Source organism: Zonotrichia leucophrys, chromosome 1A (genome assembly GCF_028769735.1).
Source record: "Zonotrichia leucophrys gambelii isolate GWCS_2022_RI chromosome 1A, RI_Zleu_2.0, whole genome shotgun sequence".
Classification (NCBI taxonomy): Eukaryota; Metazoa; Chordata; class Aves; order Passeriformes; family Passerellidae; genus Zonotrichia; species Zonotrichia leucophrys.
In genome coordinates this window covers 24,938,200-24,964,295 of record NC_088170.1, presented here as the reverse complement: position 1 = coordinate 24,964,295, position 26,096 = coordinate 24,938,200, and the positions used below count along the sequence as shown (strand labels likewise).

The following is a 26,096-nucleotide window of genomic DNA, read 5'->3' as shown; positions in this document are numbered from 1 at the left end:
TTTTGGTATTGCTTGGGTCATAACACTGCAGAACACATCCTGTTGTTACTGAAACCTCATCTGTGCATTCAAGGCTGCTCTTTTTTTTAAAGAGCTAATATGATTGATGGATACTTCAGAAGAATAAAAATAAACGTTTAAGAGCATCACTTTAAATGGCTTTAATTTGAATACTGATCCAATTTATTAAACTTTCTTTTTCTTGCATTAGAGATATGATGGTGAGAATGAAATGTGTAGTTAGTCAAGCTCATTTAAAAATTAAACACTTTAGGAGAAAAAGTTAAAAATTAAACAGTTAGGAAAAAATGAACTAAAATCATGCTATGCCTTTACAGGGATTTCTTTCTTTCAAGAGTGAATTATAAAGCTCTACAATGAACTAAGAATAATGTTCTAAGTCATAATTAATTGGTACATATTTGCTCCTATTTAAAGTATGTTCTAACAGTTGAAGATACACTTATAAAATTGGACCATAATTATTTATCTTCTGGGGAAATTGTGTTCTAATTTTTTAAATGTAAATGCACACAGATTAGACAGTTCTTTGATTAAGTAACAAGTTTCAACACCATTTAGGGTTCTATTTGACAAAGAAAATTAATTAGGACCATTATTCTTATTTTTGCAACAATTTAACATTTAACTTAAGCCTATTTTTCTTGATGACTATATTTATAATCTTATTTAATAGGTTACAAGGCTCAGATAAGAAAAAAGAATGAAGTATTAATACTTTGTTGGCAGATCTGTAATACAGATTCTATTATAAAAAAGAGCACCATACAGCTTATTTTTAAAAACTTCAATCCCAAATCTTATACTTCCATTCTCTATTACAAACTCCAGGAGTCATGCTGCGGGCACCATTGTGCAGAAGGAGGAGGAGGAGAGGATCCTCTGCTATAGCACATACCCAGTCTAAAGGGAAAGGGCAGAACTTTCCCTTGAAAACTGAGGTACAGAGCTGTGATGGGCTCACCATTCAGGCGCCTGTCCCACCTAGAATTCAGGGGACATTAACAGAGGATGTGGCTGCTCAAGGTGTCTGGGGCAAAGCTATGCACAGTCCCTGTCCTGTGCTCCCCAGTTTCAGGTATCACATGGGTCTGACAGAGGCAGGCAGAGAATACATCATCCCTCAAGTGATGGTTACTGCTATTGCTCCTTCCCATTCCTACTGCAGATCCTCCACAAGTGAACATGCAACCAGCATAGTCAAGCTCTTCAACAGTGATTTTAATAACTGAGCAATGAGTTAAGTACTTCCTTTTGGCACGAGTCCCTAAGTAGATATGTCTGTCCATTCTGGACAGTTTTTGCAACAAAAATATGGTCATTTCTGATCATAAAAATAATAATGGTCATTTTCCAAAGCTGTGGAGACATCATCCCTGAATGAGAAAATTGGAAGCTAATCTATCGAAATTTTAAAGATTTCAAATTAATTACTGCTAATCCATAATCACTACATATAGGGTCATTTTACAGTGGTGACACACAGAGGTCAGAAGACAAAAAATACTGCCTGAACCAGCTGCCCCATAATGCCCTGTTTCACCTTTTACAAGATGAAGTCCTCTTTCTATTTAGACCCAGATGGTCTTCCAGAGTGCTAAGTCCTTGATTAACTCATGCACTCAACAGTGGGTTTTTCCTCCTTAAGTTTTATTGACTTGAGTGCAAGATTCTACTCAAATGTTGTAACAACCTATTAATTACTAAATCACTTCAGCAACATTGGCTCACATTAGCTGGCAAAGCTCCAGAAACATTTCAAAATGCATGAATAGCGATGCCTGATTTTTTTTCAGTAATTAAAGCTTCTAGGGGTTGCAAACACAGAAGAAGGGATTCACTTTATTTTTTTACATTTATCAGACACTCATGTGTGACAAACATTAAAATAACTCTCATTTTTTCATGTTTGCTGCTAACAACTTCCAAAAATAGCTGCTAGGCATCAATCCCTTGAAAGAACCCAGTGGCTCTTCCAAGAAAATAACAAAAGTAATTAACCTGTTGGCCATGTTCTCACAAATACTTATGTAGGCGGTTAAACTCAAGTATATTTCTAAGTTGTTGCAAGACAGTAGCACTACTATGTCCATGTGAAACTCAGAAATAAAATTATCTATCACAAGTAATTACATAGAGAAATAAAGGAGAAAGAAAAGGAAAGAAAAAAACGGTTGTTTGGAAAAACTTTTGATTTTCTATCACCTAAGCCAGACTTCATTGAAATTACTTCAATTAATGACTGGTAATTTACTACTCCCTCAGATCTATGAGGAGTTTTGTTTATAGACATGCAACACACTCCTATACATGCCTGCAATTGTTTTTCTGGTGGCATTTCCACTGAGTTGTTAGAGGTGCAGGCAATTAAGCACACTGCCAGCTCAGGCAGGTGGATTGATATGAATCCGTTATTCCTTGTAGAGGAAACACAAAATTTCCATGAACAAGTGTGGAGGTTCACAATGTCCAAATTTGGCTGACTGGTTATCACTGTCCTTCAAATTATGTGATGGAAGACATTTACTTCACTATTTACACCTTTCTTAAGATGATAAAGAATTAACTAACGTTCCTAACCATCACAGCAGCATGACAGAAGTGAAATGGAGAACAGTAGCCACTGAAAAAGTCCATATCTACATTATTACACTTTAAAAGAAGAGATGAGGTTGTTTAGTATTAGTGTGCAGAGATGCAAGATCCTGTTTTCATTACTTAGTAACCAAAAGTGGTTCATTTGTAATTCAAACAACACACAGATGTGTGCTGACTTAAAACCCACAGACAGAACAGGAAAGTTCATCTCCTCTTTTCAGGGATCTCTGGCCTGTAGCAGGGAACCTTGCCCCCCACCAGAGCTTATCTGTTGCTTGTTAACCAGTCAGGTAACTGAAATAGGAATAGTTGTCTTGTAGTGAGTTCTTTTGGCATCACAGGGTTAACACGGGTCCAGCAACTCACAACTGACACCTTAATGTTGATGTGAGATCCAGAAGACAAGTTAGATTTTCACTGACAGACACCTCACTTTACAAACTATATAAACTACACCAAACTCTCACAAGGCAGAAATCCTCTACACATTTCATGGAAATGTATGGGGTTTTTCCCATGAGTAGGGATGCATGCTTCCCTATTACTCCCACTGAGACTGAGTGAAGGAATCTGTGTACATTGTCATTATTTCAGTGGTAAGTTATATTTGACTCCTAATCAACACTGTATCTTTTGTTAGCTTTATTATTGGTACCTTGATGTCATGCACTGGCTTATGTCATGCTGTAATCTACTAGTAGTTCCTTTTAGTTTTATACTCTGTAGTAACTCTGATTAAGATCTTTTGTCTTTTATCTCCGGTCTGTTCAATAAATAATTAATTTTATTAAAATAGATCTGATCTGCCATCCTTAGTACTTGCGGGCCAGAATAATTTCTTAATTGAAACTGTTGCCAAAACCTGGGGCTAAAACAGGACTTGTCTGAAGCTCCCACTGGTCCTGTGACACGGCCCCACCTCAGCACTCCAAGATTTCTCAGAACAGTCTGGATGATTAGACCAGAGCAGTTTTAAAAGATCTGCATTTGCATTCAGAATGGTCCATCAGTCTCTACTTCTTCTTCATTCACAAAGACAGACAAATGCAAACTTCATTAACCCATGTGTTACTGAATGGATGTTGGCTTAGCCTAATTCAGTGCAACAGCTTGCACTCCTCACTGCAAACATCATCAGAACTGATCAGAGTGATTAGAAGATTACTTGTACAAATAGTGAAAAATGAATTAAAGCTAAAATTACCCCAAAATCATATGACATCAGCATCAGTGAAATGCATTTACCCTAAATTTTCTAGGGGCATTAAGGCGATTAATTAACGTACTTTGTTTCCATGTAAATAACAGCAATAAATAGCAGTGGTTATGTTTCTAAAGAAGTTAAAAATCAGAGCAAAGGAAAGTGGCTATGACTAGCTGGGGCTTTCCAATAGGTCTGGTATCATCTCACAGAACATGTGCACATAACTGTGTCCCATGCAATACTATCATCTCCCACTGTTCAGTGCTGCATGTCAGCCAGCGCAAGAACAGTGTCACCACAGCCCTACTAACAGAACCAGCACTCCTTTTTCTGCTGAAGGCAAAATCAGCTGTCTCAAATTGAAGCAGCTCTCTCATATATTCATGTTTACATCATCCTGTTTAACTTTGCCCCAAGCAAGCATACATCCACAGGCAACTTTGCCAGCAAAAATGTATATGTGGCAACCTGTAGCTGATGTATGGTAAGAGTAGCTGGGAGGTAACTGTGCCTGCACCCACAGAGATGTTTGTAAAAACAGCCTCATGTCTATGGGTAAGTTACGCTTCAAGCCATAGTGTTGTGTATTTGAGTATTAACCCCTGTTATCACCTGTCAGGACTTTACATATTGCAGCTCTCCATGCATTCTTTCCTGAACTTCAGAAATACATGTTTACTCAACCTATCCAAAGGAAGTAGTCTGAAAATGCTAATCCTCTTAGAAACATGTTTTTCTTTCAGAATAGATGCAGTGAAGGTTAAAGGGGTTAACAAGGCTGATTATTAAGCTCAGGCAGGCATTGAATGGTAATTTTGTTAATTTTTTAGGCTGAACCACAATGCTGCTATATCTAAGGAGTGTGAATAATGTATTTCTTCACACATGAAAGCTCCACAGGGATGAGCTCAGTTAAATGAAGGTAGAAGCAAACATCTTTATTTTCAGCCAACAGTAGCTTCTCTTGTACAACATTCTGCTCTTGACTGGATCTCAGTAACTTTACATTCTCAAACGACAAGGGAAATTTCAACATGGTTATATGGTTTCTACTCTGTATTCTTCTGAACATCAGCATGGAAGTTTCAAGGGTTTCCATTGTTCCAGTACAGGAGCAGCATATATCCCAATTTAGGAGAGTGAAAATGATTGTTTTAAGATCATCATCAAGTCAGAAGTAAATACAGCCCTTCAAGCAATGTAATTTAAAAAAAAAATATTAAAACTACTTAAATTCATTGATTACAACACTGCAAGACCTACTTTGAGGTCTAACCCCAGATCTTCAGTAGAAAGAAATAATGACTATTTTTTTAACAACTGCAAGAACTAAAATATACCAATTCCTAAACCAGCAAAACAAGATGTGTCCTTACAATCTCTTCTGCTTCTGATGCTATGTGTTTGCCTTGCTCCTTGTACAAACAAATTTCTTTCTCAGACTTCTTTTTTCTTCCATTGCATTTTGCCCTGAAAAAGTAATCATGAGCAATACCACCTAAAGCCCCTTGCACGCTAGTATTTCTGGTATTTCAGGTACTGAAGCTCCTTTTCCTTCAGATAAATGCTCTCTCATCTTTAGACTGGAGAGCTGTATCATTTCTCTTGCTAATGAAATAAATTCCAGAGGCTGAGCTGAAGCTACAACAGGAAAGTGTGTTGCAGTATCTTAACACTGTCCCAAACACCTCACAGAAAGGTCATCAGGCTCGCTTCCCGCATTGGCAGGTACAGGGCTGAGGTATAAACCAAAGCATAGCAAACTGCTGGAATCTCAGCACTGCTGCTTGAAATGGTGTTGAAGTGCAGTTGTGCTGGAAAAGAAAAGGAGCAGTCATTTTCCTGCTTTAGTGACAACATTGAAAGGCATATTTTGCAAGGACCCCATACTCTACGATTGCCATTTATGTATTCATTTGATATAGGTATCCTTCCTACTACCTGTAGTGCTGGACCCTAAGAGGGCCCACTCACACTTCAGAATCTCATATTAAGAGGCTCTTCACAGCACAGGGGCTGCTGCCAGCTGCACTTCAGAGGCCCCTAAATCCCCCTGTAGGAAGCACAACTCTGAGCATCTGATTCTGCTCTATGAGCCAAGCATCCAAAAATGAAGCAATACCTAAGTCAATTTAAAAATTCCAGTCTTCACAGCCTCTCAGCTGACTTCCACCTTCATGCATAGAGGCTAGTGTTGTAGATCACACATAAATTGGGATTTTTCACTAATTCCAGAAGAAAATCTGCAGCACTATAGTTGGAAATCTAAGTACTGTTTTTCAAACAGTACTGAAAATAAAGAAGACCTCTCCTCTTGCACCAAGAATGACCATTATTTTACTTGGTGAACAGTGGCAAATTATTTGCACAGTAAAGAGCATATACTTACAAAATGCTAACAGCATCTGATATCACGATTACTTCACTTTCTTATTGAAAGTAGATGGTAATTAATTTCTGGACCTACCAGATTGAATGTAATTACTAAAAACCACAGCAATTGTAAGCATATGCCAGTAAAACACAGATGTTACAATTTACTGACACTTCATCCAAAACCAAATATTACAAGTAAAACATTTCAAAAGGACATCTAAAAAGTCATAGATTATTAATGTGGCTAAAAAAGTTATGAATGTTAGGATTTCTTCAGTATTATTAATAGCACATTCTCTGTTATAGTTATTTCAGCTTTAATTGCAGTAACTGCCAGGGAATCAAAAACCTCCCTTATATGATTTACTGATTGTGCATTGATGTGGTATTTAATATCATATTTTAATTTGATACTCACTTAATTTTCACTTGATTAAAATGTTGAGACACAAACCTAATTTCACTGTCTCTACTGCTTTGAAAAATTTCTGTCATCTTCCAGAATAAAGTTTCTGGGCAGGAGGATGGGTGGTAATGTTGCAAATTAAGCTTTATTTTTACTGTCACAGTGACACTCAAATTGTTTCTATATATAAAATATCTCTGAGCTCTCCGGAACTCTGTTTTTGCCCTCTGGCTATTCAAACCCACCAAAACCAGGCTTTCTGCAACCATCAGTCAATTACATGGTCTTGTTTCAGAAAAGGGAATGGCAAACCCAACATTATTTGCTGATAAGGAATTGAACAGGCAAGGATACCCAGAGTTTCTGTATCTGTCACCAACTTTTCTCACCAGTTGTCAGAAAAGTCTGGAGAAAGAGGATGGTGAGTTTCCCCTTCTTTGTGAGGAAACAAGGTCTGAGGGAATCTTACAGGTTCTGAGAAGGCTGTTTGCAACAAATTCACAAGCAGCTGTTAAGGCCATCAAACTGAGCAAAACACTTGATTGATGACAAAGAATACAAACTACTACCTCTTAGATATGCTCTATGCATATATTTTGTACTTATCTTGCCCTTTGCACTTGAGCTAGTTATTGCCTCTAAAGTGCTAAAAGAGGCAGAAGCATGACTCAAACACCATGCTAATTAAATTCTGACTGTGGAATCATTGGTTTCTTAGTAAAAAGGCAGGAAAAAGAGCCCTTGCTTTACTTTCAGGTTTCAGTCTGAGCTAGCTTAAACTGAGTAAAGGTGCTGTGGGATAGTTCTGATTCAACAGGATCTGAACATTCCTGAGAACACTGACAAACCCTATGAATGTTGTTCATTGTGTGAAACACAAGCTGATTTTATGTTTACTGAGCTGCTATTACTAGTGGTGTTTGTAATGTTGTTTCAATGTAAGTAAATGGGAAATAAGTTTTGTTCATATATTAGTTACATTCAGGATGTGAGACTGTTCTGAGAAAACTGGGAAATTCTGGAGTGCAGGACAGAACAAATCCTACAATCTTAAAAAATAAATAAAAGTGTGTCTCTATCTTCTTTGCCAGTTGTGCCCCTATTTATGAGCTGACTGTCAATCTCTATTCTGTAATTACATTATTTGCTGCAGCCATTTTTCAAAACTGTGCAGTTCCTTTGAGAAACACATTGCTTTAACTTAGTAGCTATTCTCCTCTGCACTGCTGTGGTGCTTTTATCATAATACTACTCATCATATGCTGGCAACCACAATCTTCTGCTACCAAAAATGGCCCCATTGAAAGTCTAAGATAAATCTTCAGACAGCTCCTTAAATTTATTCCTTTTCTCTCTTGCTACTGTTAGTAAAGCAGTAAGGTTGTGTTTTGTTATGTTTTTCTCTTCTGATGCCTCCTTTCTTAATCCTATTGGAAAGACACAGGCAGGTAGCTTTGCAGGGTGACAGCTTTTTAAACAGTGAATAATCTACTGCTGTGCATGCTAATAGGTAATGCTAGGTTTGATTAACTAATTTTGCAAATGAATATCTAAGTAAATTACTTTTGCAGACTGTTTCCAATGATTCTTTCTCTATAATTGCCTCTTTAAATAGCTTCATACTGATTGTTGCTGCTTATGATAAGAATTCATATAAAACCCTGGGGTATATATTTCGTAGTAAATATATCTGGTGTCACCTTACACAAGAAAACCTTCCACCTCACACACACCTTACTTAAAGGTATCCAGTAACAGTTTCAAGCTACTATTTTTCCACATGTTTCAAAGTCATATAGGAAAGTAATTTCCTTTCCTGGCTGGTTTTAAAAGACACTTGGACACTTATGTTACTGAGTATGCCCATACAGGATTTTTAAAGATTACAAAGACAGACAGACAGAGATAAGTTAATTGCAAACAAACACTGATAAGTCCAAGAAATCTCTGAAAAATCCTGCTTACTTGTATGGCTAGAGAGATCTGATTCTTTTGACAAGCTAATACAAGACTGTGACTAAAAATGAGAGATTTTTTCTCTTATTTTTTCTTTTCTATTTGAAAGTATAATATTCTCTTTAAAACCAAAATATTACGTCACTTATAAATGTATACAGTGCAAATATTTCACATAACCAGAAAATCCACTATTCTTTCTAAAGAAGTCGTGATCTTAACCTATACTCTGGACCGATCTCATTGTCCATAGATCACTACTTACTTAAATATTTGAAATTTCAGTTATTTCATATTTCTTAGATGCTTGCCTTTAAAAGATAAACTTCATACACAATCCATGGTCCATGTTCCTTTACCTCAGCTGAATAAACCTGTGTCTTGGCAGCCTAACTTACACATTTGTTGTCAAACCACTACAGTGCTGCTTATGCTAAAGCCATCAACTGTAATATTATCTGCCCTCTGAAATCTTACACAAGCTTTTCCATGTGTTCCTGAATCACATTAGTTTTCAAGTCTTCACCCTTAAATATTTTGTAACATTTCCCTCCAAACATCTCCTTCCTTATTTCTCAGTCCTTCTGTCTCTAACTCCCATCACTTCTTTCAATGTTTAGCACCTTCTGCTCTCTTACCTCAATACAGGTTTCATGTTTGTCTGACAACTAGGTGTTCACTCATCTTTCTTCCTTTAAATCACCCTTAAAACTTGCCTTCTCATCTTCTAGCACAGAATTATCCAACAGTAATTGACCAGGAGTGGGCAGAATCCCCTTCACCCATTCATATATGCAAAGTCAAATAATTAGTTCTGAAACCCCACAGACATTTTTAAATGACAGCCAGCAACCTCTGCTTCCTCCAGTAACAAACTTTGCAAAAGAGGGCACAGCAGAGAAGGCAGGCAGGAAAGGAAGAGCTGTACTGCCTTTCAGTAGGAGAGCTGTGAGATACACATGTCAGCTCCACTTACCGGTTCCTATTGCTGGAAATCCAGTCTGAGATTAACGTTGCAGCCTGCTGGTGACAGTGTTTGTTCCCGAAGCTGCAGGCCAACATGATGACTTCCCGACGCAGCTCTCTGGCCAAATTAAAGAAAGCAATAAGGCTGCTTTAACAAATGTGTTTGAATGTTTACAGAAAATACATCCTATAACAAGTGACAGCAACCAGTAGTTGGGCAACATATCAAAGACAATCTGGCTTTAGAAATCTCAGTGTCAGTTTAATGCCTGCAACAACTAAAGAAAGGTCATGGATCAAAACCAGCCCCCATTTACACTTAGGCACTCTTCCCGACCTCTATGGACACATGAGTACAAGTTCTTAGAAATCCACAGCAATCAGATATTAAGCTGGGGCTTAGGAAATCATGTTCTCCCAACTTAAGAAAGAAGAATACAGCATGTTTCTACTTTCCCTGCAACCCAGAATAGAAAAAACAGAGGGGTGACAGAGCTAAGAAATTACGATTGATTTATGCTAAACATTACTAATTTTTAGGAGGGTGCATTTCTATAATTATATTTCTCAATTAATCAATAAAAAATTAAATATAACAGTACTCATGTTGGTATGATGCTTGAACAAGTGATTTGTTTAAATTGTTTGTGGGCCATCCAAGCTTCAGATACATTGATGCCACTTGTCTTAAAATATACTCCTGAGGAGAAAAAGAAAAGTATATTTAACATTAAAAATAATTCATTTTACTTGAAACTGAAATACTGCTAACTAGTGAGGTTTGGTCTCTCTTTGTACCCTCACATAATGTCCAACTCCAAAGACTTAGCAAAGCTACCTGTCCACTTACAACCTTCCTTCACTGCTATAGTAAGAAGCAGTCTCTAGACGAGCTACTTTAGATGCCTCTTATAAGACAATTTATTGTTATAAAAACCATGAATTTCAAAAGTATATCACATGCTACTTTGAACTTACAATGCACAGCTGAAAAATTACAAGGGTTTCAATAGCTTAAATTCTACTTTGTGGCCAATCTTGACTACACCTTGCATGTTCACTTTTAAAAGAACACTGTTTTAATATCCATAACCGTGGTCAAAACATTATGTGAGTACAGTCAATTGACTTCAGAATATGCAACAATGTGGCTGCAAATAAGCTCTGTAAACTTAATGACACTATGCTTTAAGTTTAGGCTCCTGGTGTGCTTAAGGAACAAAACAAGCACAAGATATATTTTAGCAACTTCTACTTTTTACACAGACAACATATTTACATATTCTGACCAGTTTTGAAGAAAACCATTGTCTGTGTATTCAGTGTAATCTTTTTCCAGTGGAATTCACCAATTTGAAAAAGAAAACTAAGATATACAGAACTGCATAGGAGAGCATCTATTTTATTATTACAGATGCATAGGCATGTATATATGTCAACACAAAAGAAGATTCATACTGCAGCTTTCTCTAGCAGATATGTTATTCTATGACTAAAAAGACTTTTTATTTTCTCTGCTATCACCTCAGCTTTCAAAACTCCCATCAGTAGTGATAAAACATAACCCAGCTGTGAATTTTACTGGTTTTATTTATTAAAATTGTGTTTTCTTTATACAATCATGTTTAAAAGTGAAATAGCAATGGCAGACTCCCAAGAATTTTTCTTTACAGTTAACAGCAGACTAAATATGCAAATTATTTCAACTGCATTTTACATTAATGCTCTGGTTTATATGTAGGCCTTAGCATATGTTTTACAAAAATAATCTTCCATGTCATCAGGTAACTCTGTGTATATGTATGCGGTGTGTGCATGTGTGTTTATCTATATATCTATATATCTATATATCTATATATCTATATATCTATATATCTACATTTGTATTAACATCTACATATATACATACAGTCACTTTTAATTTTCTTCTCTCTAACCATGGCGTCTATGGTCACATACACACAAACAAATATGCATTTAAGAAGCAAAAAGCATCCTTAGGCATTTCAGGCTTTAAAAAGCTCCTTCATTTGAAGGCTTTACAACATTACATAAAGCTACCGTATGCTGGCTGTTGAAAATATGTAGACTACATAAAATTCATAGTGAATAAAAACCCCAAGAGTTCATAATTGTCACTGGCTGCAGTCAAATCTGCGTACTTCATAAACCATGCTTCAGTGTAGCTACAGCTAAATGTTAAAATATTTGCCATGTCTATCTTAATTATCTACTATGAGCTGTTACTGCTGTCCCTTTGGACACAATTATGAATGGGCTTTTGACTCAACGGTGATCTAATTCTTGTTAATTAAGGTAACTGCATTGAATTCACCATGGATTTTGGGATGAAATAATGACTACAAATCTTTGCTTCAGTTGCATGTATTCTGCTCAGTTGTGCCTATATTTGCTGTTCTTGCTGATCTTGGGCATCCACCTAAATATCACCATGGGGCTCCTCGAAAGAGAAAATCTGGCAATAGAATACTTTGACTCTTCTAAGTGAAATACTTTATTTGTCATAACATTTTACATGAGGGATAATTACCTTTCCTTCTTCTAGTCATATATGCCTCAAACAACAGTTATCACTGTTCAATTGCAAATGAACCAAAGCTTGATAATCGCTATGTTTAAATAAAGAGTAATTAGGAAGAAAGTTAATATCCCTAGGTCATTAACAGTATCTGCCTGGGGAACAGTTCAAATCTTGGCAATAATATGAGAGAGTAAGAGGCAAAAGGAAGAAAGGCAGGAAGGACAGACAGACGGAGAGAGTAAGTGGAAGAAAGACAGGAAGAACAGGAGGAAGAAAGAAAGGAAGACTGTATCTCTTACATTGAAGATATTGTAGTTTTCTGTACGGTCCAACAATTTATCTAGAGGATAAAGAGCTCGGCTGGCAGCATGCCAAGGCAGAAAATCCTTTTCCTCTGAAAGGTACCTCATAATCTCCAAAGGAATATTCTGAGGCAAATAACCAGCTCTGCACAATAAAAGAAGTTAGTATTAAATTGGTTTTCAGAAGATGGAGCATAAACAATTTCTTTTTTTCTGAAATGAAATTAAAATGAAGAAAAACATAATAAACTCATCACATTTTAATGACATAAAAATCAACCTTATAAAATACCAGCAACTTGCAGTCTCTCCCAACACAGAGAAGCATACTGACTTGATGAAGTAAGGTATGAACACACATGAAAGAAAACCAGACAAGCTATCCCTACTTTGAACTGATTCCTGTGGCTATAAAAGACGTGAATGAAAAGTAATTGCCTTTAAGGAAAAGAAATCAAAAAATATCCAAAACAAAAGGAAGCTGCTACATTGTTGATTTGTAAGACAGAAAGCTGTCTGCATAAAATCAACAACCAGAGGCATTTTGCTTGAGAAAACATTTCTACTGACCATCAGCAATTGAAAATAACCGGTGCTGAAGAAACAGCTTTAGTGTTATTCTCCTCACTCTTTTCTCCCTCCTTTAGAACTTCCTTGTCTTCTATCCACCTTAAGTCACTTTGGAAGGACTTATCCAGTGACATCACTTTGGTTCAGGATGTTCCAACACTTTGCATACAAATTACAGATTTTTTTTTTTAGGTGTTTATAAATAAACCAGCTAAAATTTTGTCCCATTTTTGCAATCATAAAAGACCTCCCTCTGCATGGGAAAGAGTGTATGGGGGGAGGAGGTACAGGAAGGGTTCTGAAATAATAGCATTACATGTAAAATGCAATACAGACACAAGCATTTGAAAGGTACTTTAAAAAGCAAATACAGAAAATGCCTAGCTTTAGTTTTTGATCTCACTTTTTTTTTCAGAACAGCACTTTTTTCTTAATTATCCAGACTGCAGAAACAAAGTGCAACCCTGGGGGTGTGAACCTTCCAGAAACAAGTTGTCTATTCTTTTCCTAATGCAGGTGTTTAAATCCAAAAGGAGTTAACTGTCTGCCTAGAGAGGAGATACTGATTCTCTTCTCATTAAATAGTTAAAATCAGCAAGGTAGATTCCACAAATTTCAATTTATTAGCCTACAGTACGATACAGCTTCGTAGACTAGTTTTTCTCCTTCATTGCACATATTCCTTTAATTTCCATCAATGTGGAAGAAATGCAAGCATATAGTAAACAAATAAAATTACACACATTGGTACAGAAATTAACCATTGCATACATGTTAATGTAATTTTTCATCTCTGCTGTAATAACATGTAAAAACTGCCTCACTGCTTGAAATAGTTTGTTTCCTTGCAATGTGCACCACATCTTGCAGACCTTCATTTTTCACACTCTCTGTTGGAAGAATTACACTCTGTTCCCTTCATGTTCTCAGGAAAAAAGTGAGTGAGTTCATGCAACAGATTTCAAAAGTATCTATCCCACCCTCCAGTCTGCTTCATGTCATTTTTGTCCACATTTTATCAGCTCTGTTTTCAACTCTGGTCCCAGCACATACTCAAGCACGAAAAACAAGATCACTTGAGGCACCCACTGTGCCAAGAGAGGAACTGAGCAGATATGAAATGAAAATGGTAAAGCATCTAGAGTAGGCAGTGGACAAAGTCCAATGCATCTGAAGACAGAAGGCTACTCCATTTTATAAGTCTTGTTTCTGAATCAGTAGAGTATCATTAAGAGGAGTTCTATGTCTTAATACTTTGTAAAGATTTCTAAACATAAATAATGGAGCCAGAAGCATATTGGACTGACTGCATTTAAAAATCTTGGAGGCAATGTTAGCAAAGAGGTACACTAGCCTAAAGTTGCATATACATCATAAGTTTCTAACAGAATTTCTGATTATTTTTACTGATAATGTGGTTTACATTAAAAAGTGTGGAGTAAGGAACAAGAGAAATAGCTCTAGGAAACATGCTGCTTAAGGAATAAATAGATTGATGTTTATTATAGCTGCACTAATGGACATTTAAATTCATGTTTTGAAATTAAATTTATCTACACTAAGTACAGAAAGGAAATCAACACATACAGATAATTTCTTTTTAAGCTTAACTTCTCCATAAAGACATGAGTGAAGTCAGAGATTGATCTCTTATTCCTGAGCTCAGAGTTTCCTGGTGAGTTTCAAAATCGTGATTCTTGGAGGACGATAGTCACCCATCCTCTTCACAACACCTGTTACTCTCATCTCTTACTCACTTCTTCTAACTTCCAAATTTATCAGAGTATTCAATTATGTCTGTCTCACCCCATGACTCACTTTTCCTATTGTTTCCGTGAGACTAGTGCGCAACTTACACGAACAGACTGTGGCAAAGTTAGCTTTTTTTACCTGTTTATTCCTGACCCTCCTTTCCTTTCTGGGTATGACCCTAGAAGAGCTTATGCCCAGTGTCATCAGGATCACCCTCTCAACCACACATCAACCAACTGGTCCTAAGAGAAGGGATGGGGATGAAGGGAGATGAAGGATTCTTTGGGATGAAGGAAGATTCTTGTCATTATTAAATAAATGACAACAAATTCATCACTTCAGATAATGGTTTAGAGGAAAAGTGGTGATGGCTGCTCAACTGATGTTAAACTCTTCAGTCAGCACATGCTGGGCAGTCCAGATGCTAAGATGAACCTTTGAGAGAACTTTAGCAGAGACATTACTCAAATCCTTTTACAGTGGCAGTTAAGACAGCAACTTTCCTGAAGAAAACATAAGTGCTTCAGGAACATTGCCTTGGCAGAATGTTCTTTGTATTTTCCACTATTTTATTTCATGGATGCACACGGAAAATCATGATAGCCCTATTCTTTTACCCTAGTCACTAAGCCACGTTTATGAACTTTTTACTCCAAATACACTGCACTCCTAGGCTATTTGGCATTAAATAGCTTCTGTCAAGAGGTAGTATGTACATTTATTGTTTCAACTTTTTCATAAAAAGTGGTATATAATGTGCATGTTATAAATTATTAACTATATACTACAGTTTTCATAACTTGAGGAGTATTTTCATTCAAAAAAAAATCTAAAAAACAAAAAGGAAAGATTTTAGTAAGGGTAAGGCCAAAACACTAAGGCTGCTAATTTTTACATTCATAGTTGAGAAAATAGGATATAAAGAGAAACTCTCACCCTAAACCATAAAAGATATAAACCATGTATAAGAAGTCCAAAAATTCAGATCACAGATCTAGGACCTGTGGGAAGCATCCCGGGAGGTAACATGACTACCATGACAACCACGACAACCAGGTCAGCAGAAGACAGAACCTCGATAAAGCTGTGTGATTGTGTGGTCACGTAATATTAGAGATATGCTCTAATATTCTGCATCTTCACAAAGCATAACAACTGGTTTCTTAAATTCTGTATTTTAGTACAGTAACACTCTCAGTTTACACTAAAAGTTTGTCCAGTCCTAAGAGAAACTTCAAGACTTCTCTTTCCCAGGGGATACTGCATTCAGCAAGATGCACTGGGCTCACTTGAACAGTGGCAAACCAGAAAAACGATGCTGGCATGATTCTAGGATTCTCCTTCACTAGCCTCAAAAAACTAGGTTCAAAGATGGTTATATAGGATCTGGTCAGCAAAAGCGTTTCTGGAGTAGGACAATAACCAAAATGAGGGAAAAAGGCAGAACAGAAAATGAGCCTGTTCTACGTCTCTCTGTGAAATCTGTTTGAAAAACACCGATCTGTGGAAATGTTAAACAGAAATGTTTCACAATCATTTTAGCAATAATAAAAAAACTAAAAATAGCAACCTTCCCATCAAAAGCAAAACTGTAAAATAATTTCCCTGACACATAATTGCCTAGAAATATTCACTCAAAAGTACTACAGAGTGTAAGTTTAGTACATACTGTACACATGCAGCTTGACTTATTACTCTCTCTTTCAAGAAAGTCGCTGGAAGGTCAATGATAGAAATCCTTATTTTTCTTGTGTCTTTTTAGCTATCAATCATATTGCTATCTATAAGTCCAGCAAAATTACTATCAGATATTGCCTGTCAAAGTCCAAATGCATAAGAGGCAGGGCTAAGAGAGAAGGCTCTTTTCTAGCCTAGCCATCTTGGAGGAAAACTGAAATATTGTCTGTCATTAGGGGAAGAAGTGATTATGAGCTATACTGAAACGAGGTGACAAGCATAAATGTCACAGAAATGCTGTGATGTCCAATCTTATGTCTAGTCTGAAACAGGCTCAGTTTTTTGTAGGTATGTCTACAGTAGCCAACTGGGAATCTTAGCAAGCATGTATCTCTTCCTTAAAAAAATTACATAGAGGAAGAACCTGGGATAATTTTGGCAAGCATTTTAACAGATAAATTAGTTAATCAAACAGTGTTGATACATAAACAGTGGCTGAAAGCATACTGATGTTCAGGTAAAACACTTCTCAAGGGCAAGGTTAAAAAGTTTACAAAATTTCATCTATAGTGCCTGGAATTAAAAGAGCCTTAAGAACTCATCTAGTGTCTCCCTACCCAAAGCAGATTCATACCAGTGCCATTCCTGACAGATTTTTATTTTTTTATATAGGCCTCTAGCAATGGATATCCTAGGATCACTACTATTTCAGTACTGTTCTGTCATGAGGAGATAAGAATATCATAGCTCTGCTCTTTTGCCCTGTAAATATTCATAGAAGAGTACCAACAGATCTATTTCATGTTATATATAAAATGATTTGTGATTTACATATCTTCAGTATAAACTATGAAAAGCAGACATCCCTCTTAACAGTATTTCAGATTAGAGAGTTTTGATCTGACATCATGGGTCATGCAGAAAGCAGCCTAGACTTAAAACAGCCTCTACAAGCCCTTCCTTAATCCAACTTTCCCCATACTGAGTTATTTGAAACACATGACTACAAAAGCAAAATTTAACCAAAAAGATCACATTTTGATATGCTTCATTGCTTTATCAATTTCTACGTAACTGTCCTAAGTCCATCAGTTTACCACCACATGAATCATTCTGTAGCCAGCACAACACCTGAGAACATGTGTTAGAAACACGGCACCACCTGAGTTTTGTCTTGCTATCTAAGTTCCTGATTTCACAGTTGCCTGCCAAACCGAACAGGAGAACAGGAGAACAGGAATGTGGACTGGCAAAAAGATCTGGTTTAGTTATTAGACAGATTACCTCTATATAAACATCCTGGTTCAGCAGGTTTTTCATGCCAAAGGAGACTGCTGATGAACTGTATTGAAAATGTGGTCTATCATTTTTATGGAAGGACAGAGGTGGAAAAAGATTTTCCAGAAATAGAAGTATTATGTTGTTTATGATATCATATAATATAATATCATAAGCACCAGTGCTTAGCAAGGTACTATCCTGCTTACACTGAAGAAGTTGCTACAGTAGCCATTGCTAAAGAGAAAAGTGGCAATGAAGAAAAAAAGAAAGTACTGAACATGGTAGTGGAATATCACTCACAAATAATTCCCAATAAAAATTTCATGGCAATCAAACATAATCTTTAAATTACATGAGGTTTTAATGAGTCAGATAAAAGCAGAAGATCTAGGTTATATTATGAAACATCAGTGTGTACTCAACTGCATTCTGACCTTGATTTGTTCTTTACACTGAGCCACTGAACTTATGGACAGATCCCAGCACATTCATTTTCCCCTTAGGGACAAAGTACCAAATGGTAGTGTAATTGCCAAGGGAAAATTATTACTCTGTTCTGAATTATTTCTATCATAAATCCAGCAGCAGTCAAACAGACTCCGTCACAAAAACGACAGGGTTGCCGTACAGTGATGAGAGTCCCACATGCAAGGGCACCATAAATCCTTTAGTCCCACCACCCAACAAAGACATTATAAGTCATGTGTTTAAATCAAAATTAGAAAATCCAAGCTGGCAGCAAACTGGTCTGCATTACAGAAACAATGGAAATGAGGTGATTTACTTGCTGCTGGTTTAAAACTCACCCTGCCTTGTCTGTTTGTCAGAAATGTGTAAAACATGACTAGCTTTTTGTCTGGGTAATTTTGAAGGGGTAAAATGCAGCTCTTCAGAACACAGATGTGCAACTCAGATTAACATCAGTTCTGTTTCTGTGCATGTGCAATATATGAATAATTAGACTATACTCATTAACTCCTAGAGACAGTTTAAAGCAAGTTAGGATTCTTAACAGTTGATTCATTCTTTTATCTTAACAGTCAAGCGTGTGGAATAGAATAACTCAGAGAAACTTGGCACCAATGAACATCCACATATAACTTTATCTGCCTTTTTCATTTTTTCAGGACCTATCAAGGACTAGTGTCTCTACCAATGTATTCAGGATATTCTTGTCCACAGTACTTTAACAGCAATTCCTTGATAGCTGAGTAAGAATATGTACGTTGAACCTTGACATGTCAAAAAAGCTTTGGGCAAGGCAACTCATAGAGCTGGGAAATTAACTCTTGTAGTCACAGACATCCCCTTCACCTCCAGCAGGGCTAGGAGTCAACAATTTAAAAAACTTAAGATGACCGGTACCATGTTCAAACACAGAAGCTGCAGAAAGAATGTTTTATCATAGAAATGGACAAGCTGTAAAAAAGGCCCTGTGATCTCCAGTATCAAAGAATAATCTGCCTCATACTTCCCTCCCAGGACTGAGCTGACTTTACATCAAGACCATGTAAGGACTTTATTTTTCTAAGATGCCAAAGTGACTTGATGGAGACATTACGATCTGTACCAGCTATGGACCCCCACATAAACAGGAGAGGAATGCATATCTGCTCTTTGATGAATACAACACCAATTTTTGGCTTACAAGATCATTTTAAGAACTACATTTAATTAGCATTCAATGTCTCCAACATTAAAAGATTCAGAGAGTAAGACAGTTTGAAGTGAAGCCTGCTTCTTATTATGTTTTCTCACATGCAAAATATTTAAGGACTCTTCAAGTGACATTCAACTCCACACAAGTGCATTTGAAGCATCCTACAAAGAACAGTTCAAATTCAATGCAATTATCAGAGTATTATGTGGCTTAAATTATCTTGCACAGTTTTAGAGTTGCCACATAAGCAAAGACTAATATTAATTTGAATTACTCACCTCTGTTGAAAACAGAAGAAAACCTCAAATTTAAACCCCCCTCTATGCTTGTAAAAAAATTCCTTCAAATTGTAGTTCACAATCTCTCCTTTCCTCTTCTTCCCCATATGAAAGAAAAATGAATTTAAAAGGAGTAATACAAGAAGAAAAGGAATAATCTAGCTGCTAAAAGTTAAGGCTATGCAATAAGGTATGTCATGTTTTTCATCATCATGAAACCATGATTTTTGAGAAGTATGTAATTCACGGGGTTACATTAAGTAAAGAAATTTGAATCTATTTCAGGGGCTAATAGACATCAATTTCAGATGACTCAATTATTATAAATGTTATTTATTTTCTTTCTCAGTGATTTTTGTTGGGAAGGGTAGAATGAAACAGCTCTTCTATTCATTAAGTTGTCAACAGGTGATGATATCTATGAGAGCATGTTTGAGCAGAATCAAAATTGAATTAGTTTATTACTATGCAGAATACTTTTTCATCACTCCCTGTCTGCCTGGTCTAATGTTTATAATTTGCATATCAGTCACCCAAGTGAAATATGTGTTTAAACCTCATATGGACAGCACAGAATTCCGATCCTGAAAACACACACATACAATCCATATTTTGTTTGCCACAATATCTGCAGAATTGGATATTCCTTTTCTAAAAGCAATTCCCGATAAACATATTTATAATAAAAGATTCTCTGAAATTCTCTTAAATCCTCACCTATTCTCATATCTCCACTTTGCAAAGAGGAAGAAGACACAAACAATTAAAGTTATTTTATTAAGATGACCTAGGAAGACTAAAGCAGAACAGCATCCCAGGTTATTTCAGTCCCTGTGCCTTAGTCATAACACAGTCCTTCCTGTCATTTATTGCTTGATTTCTGGATAGAGGAAAACACACTTCTAGCCAGATAGGAAGGAGCTAATCTATTACAACATTGCAGGAGACAGAGCATACATGAACAAAGACCAGACCTCCTCTAGACAACAATCTTGGTCAACAGCTATCAGATAAGCTCAAAGGTAGGATAATTTCTGAGAGGCAATGGTGCAGTCAGATCAAAACAGGAGGCAAAGCAGTGACTAGCCTGTCAGACTTCTTTCTTTATGCTAGTGAGGCATCAGTCTTGTCTTTTATAACTACAAAAGTTGGCTTATGCCTTCATTCATATACCCTTTGCTGATGCTAGGAAAGTCAAGGTATTTAGATCAGCACCTCCAGCTTCTCAGAGTGCCTTGATTTTGCTACCTTAACCAATGTAGCAGAAGGATCTTTTGCTCTGCACATTAGGGAGAAATTTCCACTGTAGGTCTGTCAGACCCATAGAAAGGAAAGTAATCGGGTTCTGGGGTAAGGGGTCAAAAAAGCTGCTTGTGTTGAGAGGACAGCTGAAGGAGGTAGAGACTAGGGCTGATCAGACAGCTGTGAGGAAGAAAAAGGGCTATGTAAATGACATGAAGTCCCAGGGAATGGATGTATGCTTGCTATGAGAAGATTGGGTTCCCAAAGAATACCGCAGGTTTTGAGGCTGTACAAAAACTTCCCCCTACCCCACCCACACATATTCCTCAAGCCAAGCCATATTTGCAGTTCTTAGCTCTGTTTCCAGTACTTGAAGTTGCAAAGAAGCCTTCAGCAAGCTCCACTTATTAATTCGTCTTCTTCTTTAACCTCAGACTCCAGTGTTTTTTGAAGCATAATTCAGCGTAATTCAGCATAATTCTGGTTCAATTAATACTCACAAAACAAATTTCAGAGACTGTTCCCTTCCCCTCTCACTACACAGCAGCCCCTGGCAGCTGCACTGCAAAAGGATACATCCATACCAAGCTGACTCCAGAGACCAACTTGAACTCTGAGACTAAGACTATGTGGTAAAAAGAGAATGAGTTAACACCATTAGCTAAAAATAACTCTGTCACTCCCTTGAAACCAGAGTCAAGTCTTCCTGACAGTTCATTCTGGGTTTGGCTAAGAATAGAGTTAATGTAGCTTACAGGACAAAACAATTACTGCTATAATTAATCAGAAGTACCAGAAATAATTTTGGCAAATTTTGCTGGGGTATGACTAGACCAAGACCTTCCCTCTGCACCAAACACTTTGCAGTGAGATCTACGGGATTGGTTTTTAGTACATGCTGAAGAGTCTTCAACTTCTTCCCTGACTCTCAGCAGGTATTTGTATCTTTCAAGACACTCTCACACCAACAGCACCAACGCTTTCCTGGAATGTGCTGTACAATTTGCTTTACTGCCTTTAGCTATGTAACAGGATCAGATGCACAAATTACACACATACTACAAAAGCAGAATTGGCTTTTAGTGTGCTTAGTTGCAGGAATTGCTTTGATTCCTCTTGTTACAAACACATGCAAATGTTAGCTGAAATATGTATGTCCACATAAAGCAGATACCAATGCTGTGGTATGTCACAAAACATACAGACTGACATGCAGCATATGGAATGAATTATGGCTACCTTAAAATAATTGAAACTTTCTATTTTCTCTAAAAAAGGCACATCTACTTTGGCCCATTGAGAGAGTATTTATGTCAAAAGAAACCAAACAACTTCTGTTGGAAACCATATGTAAATCAATTGCTAGTGAACCATCACCAAAATTTGCCTAACAGTGAATGAGAGTTACTATGGCATCTGCTGAAATAATTCAGATGAGGCCTCATTTATTAAAACAGTAAATCTATACCACTATTAATCAAGCGTGATACAAAGTATTGATCTATAACTCCCTTAGCTGATACTCAGAGGCACTAATTAAGGGAGCTGCATAACACATCTTGTTTTCCTCAGAGTTGAACTATTAGAAAATGCAATCAGGAGTAAAGACAAAGGCTAGAGTAGAACTGCAGTTGACTAATTTAAATGGATCCTATATGACTGTTTCTGAATAGCCCAACAAAACAAAGTCAACAACCCTGAATGCGGCTGTTGAAATTTTGAAGCATTTTGAAGTACATTAATTGCAATGAGAATTTCTATCTTTGTCACCTACTTATTATCCAGACCCAGAATTTCACATGGACCCTCAAATGCCTTGACTTCTGCCGACATTACACTGAACAGAACTTGAAGTAGCACAAACAAGCGTAACATGGAACCAATTAGCCACATATTTTGGAGGACTTAAAATGCTACAAGAAATGAAATCTTAATCTCTCTGAAGGGAAACAGCAAGGAAGATAATTTCAATTCCATAATTTAGTTTTGCAATACATGTATTTCCACCAGACATTTCAAGAATAATTCTGGATTTTTTATGGAAGTATATGAACTGCAGTCCTAGTGATGAGTTAACTATCATTTTCCAGAAATAAGAACAGCTAATCATTATGTGGGTTGGTGCTGCCTCAGGTAGCTGAATGGATAATTTTTTTTTCCTCAGTGTCAAGACTCCACAGCCAGAAATCAATTTTTTAAGAAACAATAAAATAGGGGGTACTAAAGACATGATTTTCCAGATCCAAAAACTATACTTGATTAAGCAAGACTTACTTTTTAAATTAATTTCTCTCTAAAAGCTGGTGAGAAAGTGATCTGGAGTCACCATTAGCTTACTTCAGTATTTTACTTCTGGAATCAATCTTGGAGTCAAATGCACCAGCTGTTAAAGATACATTTATGTGAAGCGAGATAACTTGGATTTATATTTTGAAAACTAGGTTGGCACTGCCTTTTTTCTTGCCTGCAGACACGGGTTTTATAGAGTCAGCAGAACTCACAGCTTGGAAAGAAACAAGCCACAAAGAATTGTTTAACAACAGGAAAACAATCATCATAATTCATCATTTATCTATTTGCACCAGGATCCTGGTTTTGGTCTGATGCAGGAAATTCTGACAGAACACTTATGAAGGCCATCTACAGCATGGAAGTCACTTAGTTCACAGAAAATTCTGAAGGTACATTTTTTTCTTGTTGCTCATTTCTGATACAGCTCTCCATATTTGTGAAGCCTACAGGGGCTCTTTCATTGAAGAGAGTATAGCTCAACCTGCCCTTAATCTGTGCATGGCAATGGACAGCACTCCAACACAGTCATCCATTCTTGGAGCCTAAGAACAATTACCAACAACACCACTTCGTGCTTTCTCATTCAGTGCTTACAGAACTGGAAACAACAACAGTGATTTTAGATGACAGTAAAAGAGATATTCACAGTCACATCTGATTCAACACTGATTAACATTAAACATTAATCAGACCTATTTCTTTCACATAATACTAGACTAAGGCAACCAGTTTAATGAGAGAAATCTTTTATGAAGATTTAGAGCCCATCAAGGAAGAACCAGGGGTGACACAACACTCGTAACATTAAGTGAGTACTTTATCTTTTGTGATTAAGTGGTTTTGAGAGGTCAGGTGTATGTTTCTTTCCATTAACTGTCAGTGCACTACAAGGTGAGAATGTCAGATTTACAGGTCTATCTTCGGGATGCCTAAAGTAAATTGGGAGGCATCCCACCTCATATACTCACTAACTGACCCCTTATCTTAAGGAAAGAGAAAGATAGGAGAAGTTGACAAGGTTATTCACACTCGTATGAAACAGTAAAACTTTTGTTAATTATTGTGATGCTGCTTATTGGAGCTACCAGACTTGCCCTCTGCTCTGTCTAAACTTAGATGAGAACCACAGTTCTGTTTGTCTTCTCATGGCTTCTGGGCTTTTTCAGTCAATGTTTACTAGTATCATTTACTAGAATTAACAAATTTTTAAATTCTACCGAAACCTCATGCAAAGAGAAAGATAAAGAATCTTCAAGAAGAAGGGAAGAGGGAGTGTCAAGGCACTATTCTATGTTCTGCCAAGGATTCAGCTTTTTATATCGTAAGGGTATGTGCATGCACTGCAGCCATGAATTACGCTTAAAAATCTGAAAAACAAACAAATTGTAAATTTCTTTTGTTGTTATTATTCCATTCAACTCTCCTTGAAGAATGTCATATAAACCAAAATACAGCAAGAAGGAAGATGAAGGAATGCATTTCCATATAAAATGGACCCAAAAAAATGCAATTAAAAGCTACAGAGTTTTAAATATTCCTTGGTAGTATCATTTCATTTATGTTGTTGATTTTCAAGAAATCACTATGCTGGTCAGTAGAAGGATAATAAACATTTCAGAGGAATGAAATCAAAGACACCTTTAAAAAAATAAAACATGCCATTCCAAAACAATTTATATGAGCACTTTCTTTCCTTTTTCTCTAGTTTTAAATATTATTAAATTTTACTAAAGAGAAGAGTGGCACTTGTTCCACAAACAAATCAACTAGCTGTATAATGACACAGAAATAATCATATTAGGACAGACAATATTATAATAGTGGAAAAATTCAGTCAAAACATTTTGGTATTATCTGTACTAGTAGGAAGTACTTTGGAAGTTTCTAAGAAGGACAGGGTATTTTGAAGAAATACAGTCTCCACAGGACAGTAAGAAAAACCTGCTTACATTAGAAACAATTTTTGAAAGGACCAGCATGAATTTAAGAAATTATGTTTTAATTTCTACATTATTTAGTATTAAAAATAATAGCTAGGGATTAGAATTAAAGTATGTATTCCACAGTTCTCTTCCCTCTCTCAAAAAATACATGTTTATAGTTGGAGACTACAAGTAAATGCATCACTACAACCAGGGACCAAAACTGAGGACTGAATTACTGTTAAAAACAGACAGTCTTCTCAGAAATCAGATCTGAACTACCAAGTACTACTTCTATGTCTGGTCAATAAGGTTACTGACCTTCTCTCACGTCACAGGCAGAGACCAGTGCATGTGTTTAATGTCCCCACCACGTAATGTCATACAGGCAGGGAGTATGACGTTCACTGTGCATCGGACACGACACTGAACCAGCACAGCACATCCAACTATGGTACTGCTACAAAATAAAGTGGGGCAACTTTCTGCATTGCACCTTGCAGCCAGGGGAGGGAAAGCTAAGCTGCTTTTAGGCTGATGGTGGCCTTTTGAACAGTGACTTTTTCAGAAAATTGAAAGAGTCTGTGTTAGTCTGATAGCCGTCAGAGCTTGTTTTAGGATCACTGCTGTGTCACATCAAAGTCCCGGATGTGGCAGGAGAAGCTGCACCACACTGCAGCATTCGGGTTCAATTCCCATTGCCTCTCCTAGCAAGAGCTTTCCCAACTACTTTCTTATTCTAAGTTCTGATGCTTTGACATCAAGGCCAGCCCTCAACATCCTGTTAAGAGTCTCTTAATGCCTTCCTAGTCCTATTCATCATAAAGGAACATAGTGTATATTAGGCCAAATCCTAATCCTGGTCTTTTTTTTGGTCTGGGGAAAGAGGAACGAAAATAAAAAATACCAAGCTTTTCCTAAAAACTTACCATGCTCTCAGCCAGCCAATCATAATAACTTCAGCATCATTATAATTGTTTTTGTTTTTTTAAATAGGAAGGTGATAGATGGTCTTAGGTTGAAAGATGTCGCTGAAGGTGTGTGTCCTATT

The 26,096-nt window shown here is 36.8% G+C and overlaps 1 protein-coding gene across 1 annotated transcript in view; it reads right to left on the bottom strand.

Moving 5' to 3' along the window:
• TRHDE (thyrotropin releasing hormone degrading enzyme) overlaps window positions 1–26,096 on the bottom strand; it is a 210,510-nt gene that overhangs the window by 18,553 nt on the left and 165,861 nt on the right. The window contains exons 13-15 of the mRNA XM_064701951.1: window positions 12,369–12,516; window positions 10,130–10,227; window positions 9,538–9,645 (exon numbers count right to left, since the gene is read on the bottom strand). Coding sequence (XP_064558021.1) covers window positions 9,538–9,645; window positions 10,130–10,227; window positions 12,369–12,516 — 354 coding nt within the window. The remainder of the gene's footprint in view (window positions 1–9,537; window positions 9,646–10,129; window positions 10,228–12,368; window positions 12,517–26,096) is intronic.